At 43.3% G+C, this 25805-nt stretch overlaps 1 protein-coding gene across 3 annotated transcripts in view; it reads left to right on the top strand.

Moving 5' to 3' along the window:
• The window catches only part of ZFAT (zinc finger and AT-hook domain containing), a 240521-nt gene that overhangs the window by 48600 nt on the left and 166116 nt on the right, over positions 1-25805 (top strand). For all 3 annotated transcript variants that reach the window (XM_032760486.2, XM_058444407.1, XM_058444406.1), the window contains exon 2: positions 6781-6957. In XM_032760486.2, coding sequence (XP_032616377.1) covers positions 6781-6957 — 177 coding nt within the window. The remainder of the gene's footprint in view (positions 1-6780; positions 6958-25805) is intronic.

The following is a 25805-nucleotide window of genomic DNA, read 5'->3' as shown; positions in this document are numbered from 1 at the left end:
GGGAGCACCATGCTCTCTCCTCTGGGCTTTTGGAACAGGCTGCTTTTAAATATGAGATTGCAATGGTAGGAGCAGCACAGAGCCCCCCTGGGGAGCCTGGCTGTCAGGACCAGCCCTGTGTCCAAGACCTCTGCTCCTTTGGGGAGTTTTGTGGTTTTGTGGGCTCTGTGTGGCCATACGTTCTTCACTTGCGCTGACCCTGGACAGGCCATGTGGCACTGTGGAGCCCTGGGCCTGGGTCAGGCAGATCCGGGTTCTGCTTGCCCCTGCACTTCCCTGGCTGAGGGACCCTCCGTCCTGTATTGTAGAGTGGGGATCATGGGCCGGCCAGCAGAGAGGTGGGGGATTGAATGAGGGAGTGTTCGGAGGGGTGGGGTCGGGGGTAGAGCCCATGCCTGATGCATTCTGGAGTCTGGGAGCCCCTTATGTGACCTCCTGTGCAGGTCTGGCTGCTTTTCAAGATCCATTCAAGTGCCTCCCCCCGTAACTTCCCAGGCACTTCAGCCAAGGCTTTCCCCTTTCCTCTGCTCACGGTCTTCATGATTTGCAGCGTGCGACTCAGCTTCCTCATTAGTTGAACACCTATCATGTGCCAGGCTGGGGACATGGACTTGAATAAGACACCATCCTTGCCTGAGCAGCTTAGAGTGGATCCTCCTGAACCATGTTGGATCTGCTGTGTTATCCTTTACCGTGCCTCGCAGTGTTTCCGATTTTTAAATGTTGTTTAGACCCATTGTAGAAAATACAGATGTTATTATTTTTATTATTATTTTGAGACAGTCTTGCTCTGTCACCCAGGCTGGAGTGCAGTGGCACGATCTCCGCTCACTGCATCCTCCACCTCCCAGGTTCAAGCAATTCTCCTGCCTCAGCCTCTTGAGTAGCTGGGATTATAGGTGCATGCCACCACCCCCGGCTAATTTTTTGTATTTTTAGTAGAGACGGGGTTTCACCATATTGGCCAGGCTGGTTTCGCACTCCTGACCTCGTGATCTGCCCACCTTGCCCTCCTGAAGTGCTGGGATTACAGGCAGAAGTTATTTTTTAAAAAAGTTTCACAGTGAAAATTTTGGTATATTTCCTTTAATCCTGGCCAGCTCTCCTTCCTTCCATCTATTCATAAATAATATCTATCCATTAATAACAAAATTGTATTCATACCAAATGGCTGAGTATTCCATTCTTTAAAACTTAGTGTTCATTAGGAGCGTTTCCCTGTGCCATTCAGTATTCTTTGAAATATGATTTTCAGTGGCTGTATCATAATTTGTTTTGTGAGTGTCAGGATTTGTCCACTGCTGAGCACTTCGGTTGCTTCTGGGAACTTGCATGTGTGTTGAATATCTTAGTGCATAATCCCGGTTCTAGTTTTGGATGATCACGAAGGCAGGATCTCAAGGAGGAAAACCACTGGTCAGAAGTTATGAGCGAGTGTCTTTGAGGCTCTTGGCTCCTTTGCCATGGCAGTATTCGTTCATGAGAGCAGCAGACTCCACCACCCTTGTGCGTGTCTGTGCGTGTGTGTCTGTGCTGCAGAACAACTTTGTAGGGAGAAGTGGTCGTGGGCATAGGGCTGGTCCCGAAAGCCAGACTCCCTGGAAACCTCTGAGCAGTCCTCCGTGGGCGGATGACCCAAAAGAGGCTGCCTTGCAGGCCAGAGAGATGTGGAGGCTCAGGACACACTGGGCTGCCTCCCCTCTGGCCTTTTCACATGCTCTCTGCACACTCTTTCTGCACGCTCGCCTCCCTGCTGACAAGACCTCTTATTATTTTATAATTTTAACATAGATGCTGGCCTTTTACTCAAAGGCTTGGAAGTCTTGGAAAGCTGGTAAAAGTCATTTGTCCAGTGTAGCCAGTGCTTGGCGGTAGCCATTGTCACTCAGCCGGCCAAAGGATGCTTCCTTTTGTTAGAGCAAACCTTCCCCAGGCCTGATGAGGGTGCCTACTTTCTGAATATCCCTGCCTTGATCTCAGCCACCTTGTGCGACTCTGTGGCCATGTTAGGGAAATCTCACTTTTTGAGGTTACCAGTGTCTTCCTCATGGCTAGATCCGGTGCCTGCCCTCCCCATTCTTGCTGCACTTTTCAGGAGCAGCCCCTCTTCTCTTCCACCTTCTCCCTAAGGGCTTTCTCTGTCACTAAGGACTGGGTCTTCTGTTTGTTGCTTGCTATGAGCTTAATGTTTGTTTCCTCCTAAAATTCATAGATCAAAACCTACCCCCTAATGTAATGGCCTAGCAGGTGGGGCCTTTGGGAGGTGGTCAGGTCATGAGGGTGGGGCCCTTGTGAATGGAATTAGTGCCCTTATAAAAGAAACCACAAAGAGCTACCTTGCCCCTTCCACCATGTGAGGACACAGCAAGAAGGCGCCAGCTATGAACCAGGAAGCAGCCATCGCCAAGCATTGATTCTGCCAGTGCCTCTATCTCAGACTTCCCAGCCTCCAGAACTGTGAGAAATAAATTTCTGTTAATAAGCCACCCAGTCGTGGCATTTTGTGATAGCTACTCGGATGGACTGAGACAGGGCCTTTGGAAGGATTTGGCTTCCTGACACTTTCCATCTTTAGGCTTGATGTTCCTCCTTGCATGCTGACTCCATTTCTCTGCCCCACTGTAGCTGAACCCCACCCCGTCTTGCGCTGCCTGCTCCTAGTAGGCATCTGCATGCTGATGTCCTGCCCAAAACCACCTGATCCTGCCCATCAGACCTGTCCTTGCTCCCTTGGGAGCACATCTGCCTCCCCTGTCTCTGTTGTTGGCCATGTCTAGTCAGTGATGGTGTCATGCCTGCTTGGCCTGACTCCTCTGCAGACCTGTGTCTCAGGCCATCATCTCTGCTCTCATCCCTGGATAGGCTCTTTGGTGTCAGTCCCACCCGTCTTGGGCCGATGTACTCCTTCCTTCTCCCTCCCTCTTTCTGCCATGGCCACTTGCTGTCCTCCAGGTGCACCGAGGTGTCCAAGGCTAGCCAGATGCTGTTTCCAGTGACCTCACATTCTAGGGGGAGCCATGTGATGGGGCCATGCGGAATCCAGGGTGTGGACACGCAGGGGAGCTGGCGCAGCTCAGGCACGTGGGGCCTCTCCTTTGGGGCCAGCCCCTTCAGACACAGTTTCTCCTTGCCTTTGCTCTGCTGGCAGACTCCTGGCTCTCTCAGGAGCTGCCAGTGCCTGCCCAGTGACTGTGCTGGGGATCTCTTTCCCTGTGGGCACAGGTTCCTGTGTTGTCAGCAGATCCACTCATTTCCCTACCTCCCGCCTCCACGGCACTCTGTGTGTTTCCTCCCTGAGCCTGCATGTCTCTTGCCCATGTGCCCTTCCTGGGGTTTCACTGCCCTGCAGCACTGAGCTCTGGTTGTCCCTCGGCTGAGAAGCCTCTCCTGTCCATGGCAGCCTGTCCAGATCGGGATCACCCCACTCTTATGGCCCACGTCACGTGGCAGAGCCTTCTGTTATGTGAGAGTCGTTCCAGGTTGCTGTGTTTGTCTCTGTCTCCACCTCGGGAGCTCTAGGTCCAGTTTCCCTGCCTGAGAGAGCTGAGCACACAGACATGTGTTATGCAAATTCATAACAGATGGCCAAGGCCAGGTGCCACCCAGGGTCCTCAGGCCTTCAGGTGGTGTGGAATAGCTGAGCAGTAGTTTATTTCCAGTAGTCTCCAACACTTTGTCATATACACATGCAAAATAGTTTTATTTATGTAATCTCTAGGCAGTGCTTTGTGTACCTTTGAACTAGGAGACCCGTTGTAATAGCCCTGTGGTCCCCAGAAGTTCAGCTCTGTTACATGTCACAGAATTCCCATTTTCCTGAGAGCATCCTAGGAACCAAGAATACTTACAGGTATTGGGAAATAATTTCAGTAAAAACCATTACGTGAGATTGTTCTGTGACATGTCTATGAAATAATTTCAGTGAAAACCATTAAATGAGATTGTGCTGTGACATGTCTATCTATTCAGTGAGATGGTGGCCTCCTTTTGTGGCAGGGCCTGGATCTCATGCCTGATTCATCTCTGTCTCCAGTGTCTGGGCCCACCTGTGGTTACTGCTCAATGGACGCTGAAATGAACACATCTGAAGTTGACATGTGCTTTGGGGATTACGCTCTTTGCTCTAATGAGTTTTATTTCAGATGCTGCTGGGTGTAGAGTCTTAAGTATTTTAGCTATAACTTGGAGGAACTCAGCTCATGGGCTGTAGCCAAACATAACTCGTGTCAAATGCAGGTAGGAGAGAATCTGGTCCCTGCCTCTTGCCCATAAGGACTTGAGCAAGTTGCTTTTCCTCTCTCAGCCTCAGTTTCCTAACTTTGGACTGGGGATTGCAAACCCCTTTCCGCCTAAATCATTGGATTATTGTAGGATTAGCAGGAAGCACATTGGAAACAACTTGGCCTCCTATGAAGAAAAATGTATTACTCTAATCTCTTCTTGTTCGGGAAGCATTTTGGGTTTCTTAGGAATAGAACGTTTCCTGGAAAAAACAATATCAATTGGCAGTATCTGTGAGAGATTTTCATTGACGAAGCAATGTTCTGCTTTGTTAAATTTTGATTTCATGTGTTGTTGGTAGGAAAGAATTCTCTTAGGTCGTTACCTCCCTGCTAGTTCACAGAGAAAGTCTTTCTGTGAACCCAGGGAGGGGCTCGCTCCCGGGACTCCAGTGCCTTCCAAGGGCTCCACCTTCACGCCAGCAAGGCTGGGTTGACCTATTGCCTTTCCTCCTTATTTCCTCTTTCTGGTAGGAGAGTTTTACTGTAAAGAGGAGAGAAATGGGTTGGGGGAGTGGGGATCAGGAGATGTTTTCATTTTAAGATAGGAGAATAAGAGTATGCTTATAGGCCAATGGAAAGATCTAGTACAGAGGGAAGAATTGATGACCTGGAGAACAATCATCGGAGAGAGTGAATTCCGCACACACAAGCCATCATGCACCCTTTGTCTAGTAACCTTCTCACACAGGGCTGTGGGGGCATCTTCCTGGGTGCAGGCAATCAGGCATGTGCTATCTTTAGAGAATTTGAAAGTAATGATCACACAAATGAAGTGTTGGTCTGCTTTTAGTATCTCCATGAACCAGCAATTCCAGACAATATCAGAGATATGATAGCCCTGCTCTGGGGTGGGCCACTGCCCTCACCTGCACACCTTGTGTCCCCCTCACTATGCCCACCTTCAAGCCAGCAGGAGGGAGGTGGGGAGACAGCTGATGACGCAGGCGGGCTGGAAGGGGTGGCAGAGGCAGTTTTTTTTCTGGCTGCTTCCAGTGAGATATGAAGCAAGGTCAATTGTTGAGAGTGAGCAGCGAGGAAGGTGAGATACTTGCTCACCATCACCAGGGAGCACAGAGCTCGTATGATTGCCATGTATTTGTCCAGCATCGCCAGGCAGTAAATGGCGTAGAAGTTGCACGTGATTTCCAGGCAGTATTGAGACTCCCCAGGAGGCTGGTGAGGGGGAGGCTGAGGGGAGCCGCGTGTGGATTGCCAGCCGTCCAGCTGCTGGGCAAGGGCATGCCATGGGTGCAGAGTTGTGCCGAGTCAGTGTTGTGCTTTCTGAGTGTCTGCTGGGTTCTTGCTGCTGAATACGCATGTTCCATCCCCAAAGTTCCTATGGATTGCAGCAACTGACAGATGACTGCTTCTCTGAGGTCTCCAGCTTTCCAGCATTTAGGGACGGGTTGGGAATTTAACCTGGGCCTTTTGGCTCCAAAGCCATTGTCCTTTTCAGTGGACAAAGCTACTTCCTTTCAGTCTAAATGTAAAAATAATAATACAAAGATCTGGCTTTTAACTGTTATTGAATCTGAATTTAATATTTTGCATATACCTATAATTATTTTATCAGTCTAAAAAGTGAGTGTTTTATTTCCCTTATTATGTCTTCCTACCTAGTATAATGAGATGAACATAATGAACTACTGGTAAATTTTTTGAACAATGAGAATGCTTTAAATAGGAATTCAGTGGCTTTAAAGAGGCAACAAATTCCCATCGTTTCATTGAAAGGTGCTTGGCTCTTGAGAAATGCTATTGTGGTCAATTTTTCCTTGCACCTAATTTGAGAGAATCTAGCAAGACTCCTTAATTGCCATCAGTGTGCAGTTCATTCACTTGAGGGGTAGGATTTAGTTTTTTAAGTTGTGTTGTTTTTTTTTTTTTTTTTTTTTTGAGACAGAGTCTCGCTCTGTCTCCCAGGCTGGAGTGCAGTGGCGCGATCTCGGCTCACTGCAAGCTCCACCTCCCAAGTTCACGTCATCCTCCTGCCTCAGCCTCCTGAGTAGCTGGGACTACAGGCACCCACCACCACGCCTGGCTAATTTTTTGTATTTTTAGTAGAGACGGGATTTCACTGTGTTAGCCAGGATGGTCTCGATCTCCTGACCTTGTGATCCGCCCGCCTCAGCCTCCCAAAGTGCTGGGATTACAGACGTGAGCCCCTGGGCCCAGCCGCATATCTGTTTTTTACTTGGCTGTACTTATCCCGGAATCTGGGCTGATGAGTAGATTTGGGTAACAAGGAGGTTTGTATTAGACACTATCCAGAAGGACTGAGGGTTGAGATACTGAATAAAGAACTTTCTGGCCCCTGGAGCTCCCTGAAGATGAAAGTGAGTGGCCTGCTGTCGAGGTGACTGCCAGAGGGACACAATCTGGTAGAGGCTGGTGATGGCTCAGAAGGGCAGCTTTCGGTATTTACTTTGGCAACTGGAAGTAATAATTGTTTATGTGGAGATGAAATAACATATTTTCCTTTTTTTTTTCCTTACAGAAAACACGGCCATCTTTATGTGTAAATGTTGTAACCTTTTCTCACCAAATCAGTCGGAACTCCTCTCCCACGTTTCAGAGAAGCACATGGAAGAAGGGGTTAATGTTGATGAGATTATTATTCCCCTTAGGCCTCTGAGTACACCTGAACCCCCCAACTCAAGCAAAACCGGAGATGGTAAGGGGGCTGGGGGGCGGGGTAGGATACCTTCTGACACACTTGTTGATGTTGATTTGCTCCGTGGGCATAGCAGAAACCTAGAAAATCCACATTTCCAAACCAGAAGTCACAATAAGTGTCCAGTTGTAGATATGCTCAAATGAGATTGTGTCTTTGAAATCCCATACCTGGCCCCCTGTAGGTGTCCTCCAGTGTCTGGTTGGCAAATGAATGAGCGAATGAATGAATGAAAGGAAGTGGCAGTATTCAACAGTGTGAAAAACATGAGCTCGTTGTCAGACAAGTGTGGGTTTAACCCAGCCCTAGAACCTACTGGCTGCATTACCTGAAGCCAACGATGTTACTTCTCCAAGCCTCACTTTGCTTATCTGGACAAATGAAGAGAAATATGCTGGTTACAAGGGGGTCTGTGAGGGTGAAGTTAAAGCATATACCTACAGGACCTAAGATGATGCCTGGCACACTGAACATGATAAAAGGAAGCTGTTGTTCTAACATACATGATTAATAAATAAGTCTATATAACAGCATTTTCCAACTGTTCCTATAAACCTGGAACAAGGATTCACATTGCAAAGCTTTGATTTGCACAGAATCCTTTGGGTTCACAGTCAATGTGCAAAGTGAGATGCATCTTATCTGTAGTGTCCGGACATCTATCACTGTGTGGTTATCAGATGCAGCAGGTGCACGGATCAGAGAAACCATCCAGGCACTGTAATTAGGTCCCCACAGGCAGAGAAAACATATAGCACATGAGGAACCGCTGCAAAGATCCTCACAAAACCCTAAGATAAAGGACAGCAGCCGGGCACCTGTGCAGAAGCCCAGTGCATAGCAGTCAGTGTCCCATTGCAGAGTTCATCAGCCACACTAATAATTCACTAGCTCTTTCCTGGGAATATTCAGACTGACATTTCTAAATAGGCTGGCTATTCATCATCTGTCGGACACCATTAACAAGGAGAGATTCCAGACAAAAAATGTTTTGGTTAACAAGTCCCTCTGGTCATTCCCAGGGTTCTCAGAGAAACATGCCTGACAGAAGATTAAGTTTTTGGGAAGTTAGGAAGTTCTGAAAGTTACTGTTAGTGGCATAAAGTGAAAAACGAAAAAGATGCAGCACCCGAAGCTAGTGGTGGGTGAATAAGGAGCAGCAGTTAGTATTTCTTTCTTTTGTCACCACTGTCAGCTAATAGGGTGTGTGTCCATGGCATGCTCCGCCCCTCACAGGCCTCATGAGCGGACCTGTCCTCTCCCCATTTAGAGGAAGCAGGAGTGAGGAAGAAAGTTAGATGTAATTGCGTCTCAACCAGTAGCACACACTTGAGACCCTTTGTTTTGGGGTAGAGGAGGAAAGTTTGCATGGGGCACTGAGAGTCAGAACCTGCTTGGTGCTAGGGGCCTTGCAGTTCAGCGTCCTCCCTCTGCCCACCCAGGCTGTGTGAGTCCTGACCCCTGGCCAGAAGCTTTGTGACACCCACACTCTCCATGGCCCACTTCCCTGCTGAGCAGTCAGTGCCTTGCCTTCTAAAGAGTATAGCTTCACAGAGAGGGCTTTAATCAAGAACTGTGTTTAGTCACCTCTGCCTTTTGGGCTCAAGCATTCCTCTCACCTCAGCCACCTGAGTAGCTGTGACTACAGGTGCCCGCCACCACACCCAGCTAATTTTTGTATTTTTTGTAGAGACAGGGTTTTATCTGTGTACCTGCCTCTGGGGTTGAATGTATATGGACTCAGAAAAATGGATAATGTCTCTTGTCCAATTCATATGGCAGATAGAAGCCATGTGGATCAATGTGGAAAGAACTTCTAGACTGGCTCTTGCAAAGCTTTTAGTTCTTTGCTTATTAAGATTCTCTTCTTTCTAAATGAGATGTAGATAAGAGAGAAATTTTAATTTTTAATTTTTTCATTTTCTTTTTGAGACTGAGTCTCACTCTGTTGCCCAGGCTCGAATGCAGTGGCGTGATCTTGGCTCACTGCCACCTCCACCTTTTGGGCTCAAGCGTTCCTCTCACCTCAGCCACCTGAGTAGCTGTGACTACAGGTGCCCGCCACCACACCCAGCTAATTTTTGTATTTTTTGTAGAGACAGGGTTTCACTATGTTGCTCAGACTGGTCTCAAACTCCTGGACTCAAGCAATCCACCCACCTAGGCCTCCCAGAATGCTGGGATTACAGGCGTGAGCCACTGCACCCTGCCTTTCATTTCTTTTATAAATAGGAAATGAATAAATGCTAAAAAAAAACAGAATTCACATAGAATTATGAGTGTCAGTGTTGTAAGGTGCATTTTCCGACTCCCACCCTTCCACGCCTAACCAGCATTAGTGAGAGACAGTGCCATTCATGTAGGAGCCGGCCCTGAGCTCCTGCCCCTTCCCGGAGATTCACCTCCCTCTCAACCGTCCCCCATGCCCCTCTCCTCCCTCTCGTCACTGATCTATAGCCACGGCCCCCGGCGGCTGGCGGAGGAGCAACTGAATGCAAAGGTCACCTCTTCCTGGGAAGCCCCTTGTAGGTGTTCTTGCTGGTTCACTCCTGCATGTGGCTGGGACTCACTCAGCTTGGGGTCACCCTGAGGAACACTTCTTTGGCCCCAAGTGGGGCTGCAGGACCTTTCCCTGGGCTCCCAGAAACCCACAGCTGGACTTGTTTCAGTTCTGTCTCACCTGGGTGTGCTTTCATTTGTCTCTGTGTTTCTCTTGCTTATCAGGAAATGTCCCAAAGAAGGGATTTGGGCTGTTCAGCTCTTAGCCTCAGGTCCTGGCATGGGGCTACAGCCCCTTCCGTGTGTGTCCAGTGAATGAATTACTTTTTGTTGTCCTTGCTTTCTTGCCTTGGGCCTTGCTGCCCTCCCTCCATCCCAGCTGTCACCCTTTGCTCAAGAAACTTCACTGGCTTTCCCCACCCAAAGTAGGGCTCCTCAAACTCATTTGACTTGGGGATTCTTCTCACTAGTATAAGACCCCTGCCTTCTGTGGAGTGCCCTTGGCAGCATGGGTTCACTGGTGGGGCCCTTCTCTTAGTACTGTAGGCTCCTTCTATAGCCGAACAGCTGGAGGTCTTCTAGGCCCCCAGCTCTTTTTTCCCTCCGTAGTGTTGCAGTGAACCCACACTTGTAAAACTTCCTTTAACTCCTCCAGGTGGACTTTGGCGCTTCTTCTGGGCAAATATAATATGTGGGTAAACCCATCAAAGCAATTACACTTTTACTTTATACTTTTTTTTCCAATTATAAGAGTAATTTTTTTTTTTTTGAGTTGGAGTTTTGCTCTTATCACCTAGCTGGAGTGCAATGGCATGATCTTGACTCACTGCAGCCTCTGTCTCCCAGGTTCAAGTGATTCTCCTGCCTCAGCCTCCCAAGTAGCTGGGATTACAGGTGCCCATCATCACACCCAGCTAATTTTTGTATTTTTAGTAGAAATGGATTTGCCATGTTGGTCAGGCTGGTTGGTCTCGAACTCCTGACTTCAGGTGATCCACTTGCCTCGGCCTCCCAAAGTACTGAGATTACAGGCATGAGCCCCCGTGCCTGGCCCTGAAATCTTGCTGTAAAAGAAAACTAAAGCAATATAACATGGGGAAAGCACGTTTTTCTAACTGTTCTCCAAGTTCTAGAAATAATGGTGCTAACAAGTGTGCTTCCAGACTTTTTCTCTGCATATGTAAACATAAATACACTGTTTGTTATTGCTTTGTTATTTAATAAGAAACAAAAATGGGATCATAATATATGTTCTGCAGCCTTAAAAAATGTCAGCAGTATGTACTGGATATTTCTTCATTTCAGTACCGACATGTCTCCTAATTTATTTTTTTAGTTTTATTGAGGTATAATCGACAAACAAAAATTGTATGTATTTATGATGTATACCTGATATTTTGGTATACGTATACATTGTGAAGTCACAGCCAAGCTAACTCATTTATCTATCACCCTATGTAGTTAACTTTTTTATGTGTGTGTGTATTTTGTGAGAAGATCTGTTCTTTTTTGGCTGTGTGTGATGGCTTACGCCTGTCATCCTAGCATTTTGAGAGGTTGGGGGAGGAGGATCACTTGAGCCCAGGAGTTTGAGGCCAGCCTGGGCAACATAATGGGACTCTGTCTCTAAAAAAAAAAAAAGCCCAGATAAAGCGGCATGTGCCTGTAGTCCCAGCTACTAGGGAGGCTGAGCCAGGAGGTTGAGGCTGCAGTGAGCTGTGATTGCACCACTGCACTCCAGCCTGGGTGATGGAGTGAGATCCTGTTTCAAAAAAAACCCACCCAAAACCCGACCTCCTCTTTTAGCAAATGTCAAGTACACAATACTGTATTATTTGTATGTCCTAACTTTTTTTAGTGTCTGTATGGTAATTACTTCTATGGATAATGCATAATTTACTCAACCTTTCGTTTCTTTTTTTGATGACATGTTTTCTCTCTAATTTTGTGCTATTATAAATGTTACAATAAATGTTGCCACGAATATCATTGTGCATTCATGTTGGCTATATTCCTAGGAGAACTGCTTGTGTAGAGGGTATGCTCATTTAAAAGTTTGCTAGGTTTTATCAGAATGCTCTCTGGAAAGGTTTTATCCATTTATTTTCTCACTAGGATCTAAGATCTTCTGTTTTCCCATATCCACATCAACCCAAGGATATTGTCTTATTTTGAAGAGTTTTTGCCAATTTGATAGACAAAAAATGGTGTATTATTCTAATTTGCATTTTGCTGGTCACTAGTGAGGTTGACCATGTTTAATGTTTAATTAATTTACACATCTGTGAATTACTGTTCATATCAGTTGTCTGTGTTTTTGTTTGCTCTTTATTGAGTTGTAGGAGCTCTTTGTATAGAAAATATTAACACTTGTCTTTAGAGCATCTGTATATACGCATTTTAAACCCCACAATGCATGATAATGATTATTTTATACAGTAAGTGTTCATTTAGATTTAGCTACATATTTACGACTCTCTGGCTCTTCTGTCCTTGGATCTCCATCCATTCCATCTCCATCCATGGATGAGTTTTTTTCTGCTATAGAATACACTTTAGATTTCTTTGTAAAGAAATCTGAATGGAGCTGCTGATCATGAGCTCTCCTGGTTATTGTTTATCTGATGTGGTCCTAATTATTGCCTTTATTATTATTATTTTGAGACAGAGTCTCGCTCATTTGCCCAGGCTAGAGTGCAGTGGTGCGATCTTGGCTCACTGCTACCTCCACCTCCCGGGTTCAAGCAATTTCTGGCTAATTTTTATATTTTTAGTAGGGACAGGGTTTTGCCATGTTGGCCAGGCTGGTCTTGAACTCCTGACATCAAGTGATCTGCCTGCCTTGGGCTCTCGAAGTGCTGGGATTACAGGCATGAGCCACCGTGCCCAGCCTATTGTCTTTATTTTTAATATATATTTTTCTTGGGGATAGGATTTTAGGTTGGCTTTTTTTTTTTCATTTCAGCACATTGAAATTATTATTTCATTGAATCCTGGCTTTTATTGTGGTTAGGATGCCAGCTGTCAATCTGACTTTAAGTGCTTTTATTCCCTAGTATCTTTGTTTTTGGTTTTCTAAAGTTTTACTGTGATGCATCCAGGTAGGATTAAGTAAATTTTTACATTGATGTTGGTTGGTCTTCTTAAACCTATAGATTTATGATTTGTATAAATTTTAGAAGAATATAAACTGTTCTGCCTTCTGGTATTGCCTCTGCTTCATTATCTTTCTGTAACTTAAATGTTTGTAAGTCCTTCTCTATACTTTTACCCTAACTTTTGTGTTTTCTTTGCCTTCATATTGTGCTGCATTCTGAGTATTTACTTCTGATGCATTTTCCAGTTCACTATTTTTTACCTGTTATTTTTAGATAAAATTCATATAAAACAAAAGTTGCCATTTTAAGAATTTTAAAATATAAAATTCAATGGTTTTAGTATGTTTTCAAGATTGTACAACTTCTACAACTACCTAATTCCAGAACATTTTCATTACTCCAAAAATAGCTCTGTACCCATTAAGCAGTCATTCAAGATTCATCCATATTGTAGCATGTATCAGTGCTTCCTTTTTTATGGCTGAGTGATATTTCATTGTATGCATATGCTACATATTGTCTATCCATTCCTCTTTTGATAGACATTTGAGTTGTTTTCACTTTTAGGCTACTGAATAATGCTTCTATCAGCATTTGTTTACAAGTTTTCACATGAATATTTGTTTTCATTTTTCTTGGATATATACCAAGGAGTGGGATTGCTGGGTCATATGGCAATTCTATATTTAAGTTTTTCGAGGACGGTCAAACTTTTTTCAATAGGAGGTGCACAATTTTAAAACATTTCAGTCAACGACATGTAAAGGATCCAATTTCTCCACATCCTTGCCAACACTTGTCAATTTTCACACTTTGGTTTGTACCCATCCCAGTGAATGTGAACTGGTATTTCACTGTGGTTTTGGTTTGCATTTTTGATGATTAATGATGTTAAGCATTAAAGTCTTGAATCAATTTTAAGTTAATTTTTGCATATGGTGTGAGGTAGGGTTCCAAATTTGTTCTTTTACATGTGGCTATCCAGTTGTCCCAACATCATTTGTTGACAAGACTGTTCTTTTCCTATTGAGAGGTTTTGGCACCCTTGTCAAAAATCAATTGAGTACAAATGTATGAGTTTTATTCTGGACTCTTAATTTGATTTCATTGATCAATATGTCTCTTCTAATATCAGTACTATACTGTTTAGATGGCTGTAACTTTGTAGTAAGTTTTGAAATGGGGAAGTTTGAATTTTCCAACTTTGTTCTTCTTTATCAAGATTGTTTTGACTTTTCAGGGTCTTTTGCAGTTCCATATGAATTTTAGGATCTGCTTGTCTGTTTCTTCAAAAAAGACAGTTGGATTTTTGATAAAGATTGTATTAGATCTGTATTAGTCTGTTCTCACACTGCTATGAAGAAATACCAGAGACTGGGTAATTTATAAAGAAAAGAGGTTTGGGCTGGGTGCGGTGGCTCATGCCTGTAATTCCAGCACTTTGGGAAGCTGAGGTGGGCGGATCATGAGGTCAGGAGTTCGAGACCAGCCTGGCTATTATGGTGACACCTCATCTCTACTAAAAATACAAAAATTAGCTGGGCGTGGTGGCACGTACCTGTAGTCCCAGCTTCTCTGGAGGCTGAGGCAGCAGAAGAATCATTTGAACCCGGAAGGCGGAGGTTGCAGTGAGCCGAGATGGCACCACTGCACTCCAGCCTGGGTGACAGAGCGAGACTCTGTCTCAAAAAAAAAAAAGAAAAAAAAAAAAAGAAAAGATGTTTAATTGACTCATAGCTCTTTGTTGCTGAGGAGGCCTCAGGAAACTTACAGTCATGGTAGAAGGCAAAGGAGAAGCAGGAACCTTCTTCACAGGGTAGCAGGACAGAGTGAGTGCAAACAAGGGGAAATGCCAGACAATTATAAACCCAGCAGGTCTTATGAGAACTCACTGTCATGAGAACAGCATGGGGGAAACTGCCCCAGTGATCCAGTTACCTCCACCTGGTCCTGCCCTTGACATGTCGAGATTATGGGGATTATAATTCGAGGTGAGATTTGGGTGGGGACACAGAGCCAAGCTGTATCAAGATCCATTTAGAGACTACTGCCATCTTAACAATTTTAAACCTTCCAGTCCATGAACATGGAATATCTTTCCATTTATTTAGGTCTTATTTAATTTCTTTGAACAATGTGTTGTATTTTTCGATGTACAAGTCTTGTACCTCCTTGATTACTTTAATTCCTAAGTATTTTTTTCTTTTTGATGCTACTGTAAATAGAACTATTTTCATAATTTATTTTCAGATTGCTTATTGCTAGTTTATAAATACAACTGTTATTTGTATATAGATATTTTATCCTGCAATTTTGCTGGACTTATTGATTAGATCTTGTGAACTTGTTTATTAGTTTTTAAGAAAAACTTTAAAAAACTTGTTTATTAGTTTTTTAGTGTATTCCTCAGGAGTCTATACATATAATCTTGTCATGTGTGACTAGAGATAATTTTACTTTTTCCTTTCTAATCTGGATTCTTTGTATTTTATTTTCTTGCCTAATTGCCCTGGCAAGAAGCTCCAGTACTAGGTTGAGTAGAAATGATGAGTGGACATTCTTGTTCTGATACTATCTTAGAAAGAAAGTATCCAGTCTTTTACCATTAAGTATGATGGTGTGTGTGTGTGTGTGTGTGTGTGTGTGTGTGTGTGTGAGATAGATGTTCTTCATTAGGTTAAGGAAGCTCCTTTTATTCTTAGTTTGTTAGAGTGTTGTTTATTTTTTAAATCATAAAATGGTGTTGGATTTTGTCAGATGTTTTTTCTGAGTTTGTTGAGATGACTGTGTGGTTTTTTTCTTATTTGTTGTATTAATATGGTATATTACACTGATGTGTTTTTACATGCCAAGATGCATCACTCTTGTAATTTTTGGATAGATCTCATTTGGTCATGTTGCATAATCCTTTTGCTGTGCTGCTGGATTCAGTTTCCTAGTATTTTGTTAAATATATTTGCATTTATATTCATAAGAGATATTGGTCTAGAGTCTTTGATGTCTTTGGTTTTGGTTTCAAGGTAATAGTGGCCTCATAGCATGACTTGAGAAGCGTTCCCTCCTCTTCTATTTTTTGGAAAAATTTTTAAGTATTGGTGTTAATTCTTCTTTAAACATTTGGTAGAATTCACCAGTAAAACTATTTAGTCCTGGGCTTTTTATTTTTTCACTGATTCAATCTCTTGTTATAGGTGTATGCATCTTTGCTATTTTTGAATTAGGTTCAGTAGTTTGTCTTTCTAGGGAATTTTCCATTTTGTCTAGATTGTCTAATTTGTTGACATATAATTGTTCTTAATATTCTCTAATAATTATTTTGATTTTTGTAAGATTAAACGGTAATGTTCTCCCTTTCATTATTGATCTTAGCAAATTAGGTCTTGCTATTTTTTCTTGGTAAGTTTAGCTGAAGGTTTGGCATTTTCTTAATCTTTGAAAAACATTGGTTTTGTTGATTTTCTCTTTTCTTTTTCTATATTTTATATAATCTCTTTCCATTCTAGGCATTATTATTTCTGTCCTTCTGCTTGTATTGGATGTAGCTTGCTTCTGTTTTTTTTTTCTTAAGTTGGAAAGGGTAGGCTATTGATTTGAGATACCTCTTTTATCTTTCAGATCCTTCTCTCTCTTTCTCCAGCTTTATTAAGGTATACTTGACAAAATTGTGTAAGTTTACAGTGATGATTTGTTATACATACATATTGTGAAATGATACCACAATCAAGTTAGTTAACACATCTATTACCTCACATAGCTACCATTATTTTTGTATGTGTGTGGTGAAAACATTTAAGATATGTCTTAGCAAATTTTAAGTATATAATACAGTGTTGTTAGTTATAGTCACCATGCTTTACCTTAGATTCCCAGGATGCATTGAATCTATAGGTTGCTTTTGTTAGTATGAACATTTTAACAATATTAATTCTTCTGATCCATGAATGTGGGATATCTTTCCATTTATTTGTGTCATCTTCAATTTCTTTCATTGATATAGTTTTTAGTATACGGATCTTTCACCTTGATTCTATTTATTCCTAAGTATTTTTTTCGACGCTATTATAAATGGGATCATTTTCTTTTTCAGTTGTTTTTGTGTAGAAACACAACAGATCTTTGTATGTTGATTTTGTATCTTGTAACATTTGTAACTTTATACATTATCCAAAAGCTACTAGAAGTATAACCTTTCAGGCTTTCCATATCTAAGATTATGTCATCTACAGAGACAGTTCTACTCCTTCCTTTTTACTTTGCATGCTTTGTATTTTTGCTTACCTAACTGCTCTGGCTAGGACTTCCAATGCCAGGAAGCATATAAATGGTGAGAGCAGGCACCCTTGTCTTATTCCTGATCTTAGAGGAGAGCTTTCAGCTTTTCACGTTGATTATTATGTTAGCTCTGGGTCTGTCGTTTGTTGAAGCATATTCCTTTATTATGTTGTGGTACATTCCTTGTTATCTAGTTTTTTGAGAGTTTTTATCATGAAAGGTTGTTGAATTTTGTCAAACTTTTTCCCATACTTATTGAGATGATTATGTATAATTTTTGTCCTTAATTCTATAAATGTTATATATCACATTTATTTATATGCATATGTTGAACCAGCCTTGCATCTCAGCGATAACACCCTCTTTATTGTGGTGTGTAATTTTTTTAATGTGCTGTTGAATTTGGTTTGTTAGTATTTTTGAGTATTTTTGTTTATCAGGAATATTGGCCTGTAATTTTCTTTTTTTGTAGTGTCTGTCTAGCTTTGGCCTTACAAAATGAGTTGGGAGGTATTCCCTCCTCTTTAATTTTTTTGAAGAGCTTGAGTAAAACTGGAATTAATTCTTTTTTAAATGTTTGGTAGAATTCACCAGTGAAACCACCTGGTCCTGGGCTTTTCTTTGTTGGGAGATTTCGATTACTGATTCAGTCTCCTACTTGTTATTGATCTATTCAGGTTTTCTATTTCCTTATGATCCAGTCTTGGTAGATGGTGTGATTCTAGGAATTTATCAGTTTCTTCTAGGTTATCTAGTTGGTTGGCATATAATTGTTGATAGTAGTCTCTTATGATCACTTGTCTTTCTGTGGCAGTTATAATGTGTCCTTTTTTATTCAAAATTTAATTCATTTGTGGCCTCTCTCTTTTTCTCGGTTAGTCTAGCTAAGGGTTTCTCAACTGTGTTTATCTTTTCAAAAAACAAGCTCTTTATTGATCTTTTTTATTCTTTTTCTATTTTGTTTATTTCTGCTCTACTCTATTATTTCCTTCCATCTATCCACTTTGGGCTTATTTATTCTTCTTTGTCTAATTCCTTGAGTTGTAAAATTATGTTGTTTGAGATTTTTCTTTTTTTCTAATGTAGGCAATAAACTTTCTTTTTAGAACTGCCTTTGCTATATCCTATAAGTTTTGGTATGTTGTGTTTTTGTTTTGTTCATCTCAGAGTATTTCTAATTTCCCTTATGATTTCCTTTTTGGCCCAATGGCTATTTAAAAGTACCATTTAATTTTCATAAATTTTTGAATTTCCCAAATTTCTTCCTTTTTATTTCTAATTTAATTCCACATACTTGAATGATTTCTGTTCTTTTTTCTTCGAGATGGGGTTTCACTCTTTCGCCCAGGCTGGAGTGCAGAGGCGTGACCTCGGCTCACTGCGACCTCCGCCTTCCAGTTTCAAGCGATTCTCCTGCCTCAGCCTCCTGAGTAGCTAGGACTACAGGCGCCCGCCACCATGCCTGGCTAATTTTTCTATTTTTTTTAAGTAGAGACGGTGTTTGACTATGTTGGCCAGGCTGGTTCTTAAACTCCTGACCTTGTGATCCACCCGCCTTGGCATCCCAAAGTGCTGGGAGCCACTGCGCCTGGCCCAGTTCTTTTAAATTTATAGAGACTTGACTTATGGCCTAAAATGTTGTCTGTTTTGGATAATTTTTCATGTGGACTTGAGAATACTTTGTATTCTGCTGTTACTGGGTGGCGTGTTCAGCATATGTATTATAATTTGTTGGTTTATATTGAGAATACTTTGTATTCTGCTGTTGCTGGGTGGCGTGTTCGGTATATGTATTATAATTTGTTGGTTTATAGGGTTATTCACATCTATTTCCTGGCTGATGCCCAGATTTTATAATTGAGGAATATGTGGCTTAGAGACTCAGAGGAGTTAAAACAGCATGTTCGAGATTACCTATTTAGTAAGTGAGAGGGAGGGATTTAGGCCCAGCTGATTTGATGTTATTTGCATGTTATGGTGGTAGTCCAGGAATAATCAAGTTCTTATCATTGAGCCTACTTTTATAAATTATTTTCCTTTATTAAATAATTTACTTTTGACAAATTCTTCTTCAATATGTTTTCTTTTTTGTGTGTGTATACTAAACTACTTTTGTCTGTGTAGTTTAATTTTAAAACGCATTAATTCCTTGGTTAAACTCAGCCTCTTAACATGACAAAAATTTTTAAAAAGTCTTTCATTATGAACTTCAAGTCTTTTCTCTTTGTGAAAGTTCATAAAATTTGAGGCTTGTAGAGGCTTAGTTTCTCTCTAATGATTTTCATTCAGGTTTAACCTTCACAATTCATTTTAAGTTGAGAGATACTTGAAATGGTTTAATTAAACCTTTAACTGAGTAGTAATTGATGTATTATTTTGGTCTCTCATTATAATGTGAAGCCGCTGAAATCCTCTGGTTTATTTTATAGCCTTTTAATCTTTTTTGCTCATGTAGGAAGTGGTCTGCAGAAAGACCTTTCATTTTCCTTCTCTTTTCCTCATCAAACCTCTGGCTGTGATCCAAGAAGAAATTTCCTAATGGACCAGGCTCATTCTCGTGTGTGTGCTCCCATGTGCGTGTGAGTGTGTGATCATATCTCTGTGTGTATGTGTATGGGTATGGGTGTGTTTGTGAGTGCACATGTATGTGTGTATATGGGTGTGTTTGTGTGTGTGCATGTGATTGTGTATATAGGCACGTTTGAGTGTGCACATTGTGTGATCGTGTATATAGATGGCGTGTGAGTGTGCATGTGTGTGATACTGTATATGTGCACATGTGAGTGTGCATGTATGTGATTGCATATCTGGGCACATTGTGAGTGTACGTGTGTGTGATTGTGAATATGGGCACGTTTTTGAGTGTGCTGTGTGTCGTGGGCATACGTGTAAGTGCACGTGTGTGTGGCTGTGGGCACATGTGTAAGTATACGTTGTGTATGAGATTGTGTATAGTACATTTGTGAGTGTGCACATGTGTATGTGGTTGTGTACATGGGTTGTGTATGTGGTTGTGTACGTGTGTGTGTGCATGTGTGTGTGGTTGTGTGTATGGGTGCTTGTGTATGTGTGTATGATTGTGTATATGGATATGTGTGTGCACGTGTATGATTTTGTATATGGGTGTGTATGAGCATGTGTGTGTGAAAGTGTGTGTGCACACGCATGCATTCATTTACCCTGATGGAGGCTGGGGCAATTGAGGAGGAATGTACATGGGTCTCCCAAGAGCCTCGTTTTGGCTCTCCCGTCTTCTCTCTCATTTCAGACCCTCTGCAGGAATTCTTCCTTTCTTATCTTTCCTTTCCTCTCCCGTCCCTCTTTCCATCTCTTTAGTCATTAACTGTTTGTTGGGTGCCTGCTGTATGTCTGGGTGCTGTGCTAGGTACTGGGGCTGCAGGGGGGGCCCCACAGGCTGTTGACTCTGGCCCCCTAGCTGGTGAATGGCAAATAGGCAAAAAGGAAGTTTCAGTGCAGCAGGGCGAGTGTCTCTGCGCGGTTAAGTTCAGGCTGCTAAAGACGTTCTCTAATGTGAGGGTAAAAGGAGGCTTCCCAGGGGAGGTTGATGTCTATGTTTAAATCTGTATGTTGTCTCTTCTGGGCATTTACCACAAATCCAGTCATTCTGAGTGCATGTATGAATGTGGAGCACTCTGATCTGCCCTGGTCAGCAGCGCAGTGTAGTGGAAAGGGCACGCGTCTTGGATCAGACTTAGGCTCCATTCCTGGAGCTTTCATGTGATTGCTGGAGCCTTGGCTGGCACGTAGGGACCTCTGTGCAGATTACAAAAGGTGCCCTCATTCTGAGGGGATGAGCTAGTAACAGGAGCTCTTTCTGGATGAACAAACATAAAACGTGCTCAGGGCTGATGGAGCCAGTGCTGGAGCACACAGCTTGGCTAGTGGAATTTGGCCCTGGTGAGTCTTCAATCACCGCCTCACACAGGGTACAGCCTGCACCACAGCCTTGAGGCTCTGCTGGGGACTTAGACAAGTGGCATGGCTGCAGCTTTTGTCATCTGTCAAAGAGAGAGAAGATACTGGCCTTTTTCATAGGTTCTGAGACAAGTGCATGTTCATACCTGATACCTTAGTCCATAGTGACTGCCTGATAGACATTGTACCCTCCTGTAGCTTACATCCGTGTACTTTCCAGCCCAGGGAGTGGGGTCACACTGAAGCTTGTCACTGCATGAGACTATCATCATTTTCCTACAGAACTTAGTGAAGAGGTCAAAGTGTGTTATTTCTGTGCTTAGATATTAATTGAATTGTCCAAAGGACTTGCTATGACATGGGTATGAAGTTCACTGACTTTGAGGCAAACAGGTCTGTACTCAATTCCTGATTCTGCCATTTATTAATTCCCTGACCTTGGAGCAAATTAGTTAATCATCTTAAGCCTCAGTGACCTCGACTATATGATGGGGATCATACTAATGCCTCTCTTGGGGATTAAATGAGGACATGCATGTGAAGTGCTTAGCATGGTGCCTGAGATATATGTGCTTAATAATGATTAGTTATCACTATTATTTACATGGCATTTCCACGATATGGCTGGTAAAAGTACAAGGAGCAGGCTTGGGATGGCTTCAGCCTCCCTGGTGCCTGGCATTGTGGAACAGGATGCAGTCTGTCCCTACAAAGGGGTTGTTGCATTCCTCATCAACCTAACAGGCTTGTGTTCCCTTATTTATGATAAATAATTCATTGTCTCCCCTATTACTTCCTGAGCTTTGGAAATAAACGTCAGGGAGATTGACTGTCAGGGCCTTAAAATGTTATTCTTTCAGGATTTTCCGAAATTCTCGAGTTGGTGTGACTAGAGATTGAGCTGCCCTGTGCGAGTGCTGGGAAGCTGGCCGTATCCAGGGTTTTAGGCATAATAAAATTTGTGTGCCTTTAATTCTACGTTGGACTTCCTGGTGTGAGAGCTATTTTAAAATGAAGAACTCAAGGAAAAAATGCGTATTGAGTCAGAATGAATGAGAATGCATGTACATCAAGAAATCACATTATCTAACTGTGGACCAGGTGGGAGGATAATAGTTTCTTAAAAGAGATATTCTAAGTCAGAATCTTAATGACTATGGCCATAATATCAAACAGTTGGCATTTATCAATCGCCTCCTGAGTTCTGTGCCCAGCATTGTAATGGATTGCTTTTATCAGTAGTGACTGTATAAAATAGAGGCAGTTTTGTGTTTATTTTTCGCATTGGAAACGGAGGCTCAGGGGAGATTTGAACCGAGGTTGGTCCAGTTCCAAGCCAGCATTCTCTGCACAGTGCAGATTGTCTCTATTAAAGTGTCTACTGCTGACCTTTTCTTCCCCATGCTTCAAGGGTATATGATTCTGCAGAAACATTTTTGACTGGGAATACGGAAACCCAAATTCCAGTTCTGCGTGCTCAGCAGCTGGTTCTGGAAAACGTGCCAAGCCACTTGAACCGTCGTGTCCCTTGTTTCTTTTCATATTGAGGGCATTGTGTTTGCTACATCCATCTCTTAAGGTTTTTATAAGGCTAAACTGAGATAATAGCTGGGAAAGTGCCTTGCAAACTTGAGTGATGCACAAATAAAGGGCTTACATTATTAAATTTTTGATAACGTTGGGCTATTTTTTTCATAATGTTCATGTTGTATTTGATCGAGTTAGAAGAAATCCTTTGGCTGATTCTCTGCCCTTTGCCAGATTTTGGCCTTGGATCTGCAAGGATGATTTTCTGAATAAGAGGAAGTTGTCCTCAAACTATGGATTTAGAGCAGGGTTAAGAGGCACTGTGGCTCAGCCCTTTCTTCCTGTTGGAAACTGGGGACACAGGAAATGGCTTCTTTTCCAGATATTTCTTTTCTTATCATCAAACAGTGGATCAGTGTGTACTTATTAATTGTATCTACTCCACATCCAGCTGTGTTCAAGACCCTGTGGGACCCAGGAATTAAAAGGCCAGCTCAGACCTCAGGGTTTGTCATAAAAGGTGGGGAGAAATAGAAAGAATCAGGGAGTGGTGTGGGCGCATACGCACCCTACGTGTGTGTGGCTCACGCTGTAATCCACATCAAGCCGTGGGGATAGTCATCCTGCTCACTTAGCTGGTGACACCTCATGGAGGAGGCACTGAGGTCTTAACTGGACCGGACACGTTAGGATTTGAACTGGGGCTGGGTGTCTGGTAGGTAGTGAAGGAGGTGGTCACAGGTGGGGAGAATAGTACAAGTAAGTGAAAAGAGACAGGGATTCTCTGTGTATATTTGGAGAGGTCTAGAAAATTGTCCTGAGCAGTCAAGGGGGAGGAAGAAGGAAGTGGGGGCACTGCGTGTGTGTGTGTGTGTGTGTGTGTGTGTGCATGTGCATATGTGTAGGGTTGGATCACGTGCTAAAGGACCTTGAAGGCCAGGCCTGAGAGTTGTGGGCAAAGTCATCCCGAACAATGGAAGGTTCTAGAATGAGGGAATGACAGATGAGGGATGGAGGCAGAGAAAGCCCAGAGCAGGAAGCTGGAATCTGGACACCGTGTGCAGGCATCTGGGTGGTGAGGTTGCTGTGTGAACAGAGAGGGGATTTACTGGACAGACATCTTTAGGGCAAAGTCCATAGAGTTTAGTGACAGATTAAATAAACGAATTCAGAGGGAGGAAGAGGAATTAAAGCCACCTCCATTGAAATGTTTTGATTTAGAGGTTACATGATTTTCCTTGCCCAGTCCCAAGATTCTCAGCTCTGCCATAAAATGCGAGTAGTTGACAGCAGCAACTCATTTTCAGGGCTTAAATTATTCAGGTTCATTTATGAATATTTCATTTTTAGCTAGCTAATTGGTCTTGAGGATCTGAATTATGGATGCAGCAAGCTGGAAGATTAGTTTTGTCACCATCATGTTTGAGGTTTTCCAAAGCTTTCAGGCCGATTTTATTTCTTCCTTGCCGTGGAATTAATTGTGCATTGCTCATCAGTTTAATTCACCCAGATTTGCTGGCTGCCTGCTGCTCAGGGCACCAGGTTAGGTGCTGAGGGGGATAAAAAGTAATCAGGACAGGGACTCTGTCTTCGAGGAGCCTCCAGTCTGGGGGAGCGGAGACTCACGATGGCTGCTGTACTGCATGCTGTGCTGTGCTCCAGCAAGTGCAAACACTGTGGCTCTGTGTGCTCCACTGAGTCTGCATGGAGAAAACACTGGCTACCCCGCAACAGTAAGTTTGCCAAACTCAAGCTTAAGGGCACAGTTCTCCGCAAGACGACCAAGTCCGCCCGAGACTCCTGATACCAGCCACAAGTTCGGAGGGTCTCCTGGACCACCTTTACTTCTTTCTTACTACTACAGATTTGGGAGTTCCCTGTGGCGTCTCTCAGCTTTGATAATTTGCTAGAATAACTCACACAACTCAGGCAAGCCCTGTCCTCATGATTATAATTTGATTATACTCAAAGGATGCACATCAGAGAGCCAGTTAAAGGGAGAGAGGTGTGTGGGTAAAGTTGCAGACTGGGAAGGCTCCAGATGTGGAGCTTTTGCTCCACCCATGGAGTCCTGAGCAAAGTTACCTCTCTCCCGACTACAACGTAGGACAGCACTCAAGAGTATTTCTCATCAGGGAAGCTCACTCGAGCCTTGGTATCCCGAGTTTTTATGAGGGCCCCATGACACACTGCCCACATGCCACCTTTTAGTCCCTGTCCCTCCTGTAGGTTCTGACCGATGCCTTTTATTTTCCAAAGTTCCCATCATAAATCCCATTGTTTGTCTGGTGGCCAAAGTCCCTGGGTAAACAAAGATGCTCCTATCAGGAGGGACATCCAGGGGCCTAGAAATCACCCCCCTGTAGCCAAGGGCAAAGGCCAGACTTCTCTTTGGGTAAAGTTAATTCTTCACTCACAATCACATCCTCATAGAGTGTTTCAGGGGAGTGGCTTGTGTCTGCGGGATGGCAGAGTCTGTCACTGGGTTTAGACCTGGGCCGCAGACTTCAATAAACTCTTAGGCACCCTGTTTCTGGAACTCAGCTGACATGACACGAGGTGGGTGTTTTGTAACCTCTCTGCTAATTCTGCTTCTCTGATACGAATTGCTGCTTCAGTAGGTTGTGCAAGTACACGTTGTTGTGAAGAAGAATAAGGAGAAAAGTTTTAAAGACTCCAAGGGAAATGGTTTCTTACTCTGTACCTTCTATTTCTTTCCTCCCATCTCCCTTGCACACGGGCTGGTTCTCCTGTAAACACGGCCTTTGTTCTCCTTGTTTAAATCTAGGGAGGGCTCCCAGGGCCTTCTGTCCCTTGTTTTATCTGGTTTGCCTTCTTATCATTAAGTACCTTCTCCTCCTTTGTGCTCCCCTGCCCACCATGCCCCAGGGAGATAGAGTGAAGGCAGGAATCTCGCTGGTTGCCCTGGTGCAGGACTCTGGTTTGGATCTTTCAGCCAAGGCTGACCCACTCACCAGTGGCGTTGCGGTTTGGTCGAAGCTCTGTTTCAGCAAGGGCCCTCCTTTCCCAGGAAATCTCTTGCCTCATTCTGGTGCCAGGTTTCCCTGAGGTCTTGGATACCCCATACCAAGGCAGGCTCCTTTGTCCAGATTCCCTGTGGTCAGGCTGTTGTGTCCCTGCAGACTCTGCCCCAGACTGTTCTGCCCATCTCTGCTCCCCTTTGCCCCTGTGGCCTCCCTCTCTGATCTGTGAGCACAAGTGACTTACTTAATGGGTCCTCATGGTAATAGCAGTAGATAAAGTGGCTGGTGTCCTACTGTGCAGAGCAACAGCTTTAGAGAGAGCAGGAAGGGACCTGAGAGACATTCTACAGATGCACATGTACCCAAGATGGTGCCAGAATCTAGGACTCCTCCTCTACCCCAATGTTCAGGTTCAAAGAGGGTTGCTGAAATGCCATGCCTCTGCCAGACAGATGACTGGCATTGGGGATGTCAGCCAGCCTGCTGGCGGCTCTCTGCTTGGTCTCGCTCAGGGACATCTCCCAAGTCTCAT

This window comes from Hylobates moloch, unplaced genomic scaffold (assembly GCF_009828535.3).
Source record: "Hylobates moloch isolate HMO894 unplaced genomic scaffold, HMol_V3 SCAFFOLD_9, whole genome shotgun sequence".
Classification (NCBI taxonomy): domain Eukaryota; kingdom Metazoa; phylum Chordata; class Mammalia; order Primates; family Hylobatidae; genus Hylobates; species Hylobates moloch.
Note: the sequence above shows the minus strand (reverse complement) of the source record. Positions and strands in the feature narration are given on the sequence as shown.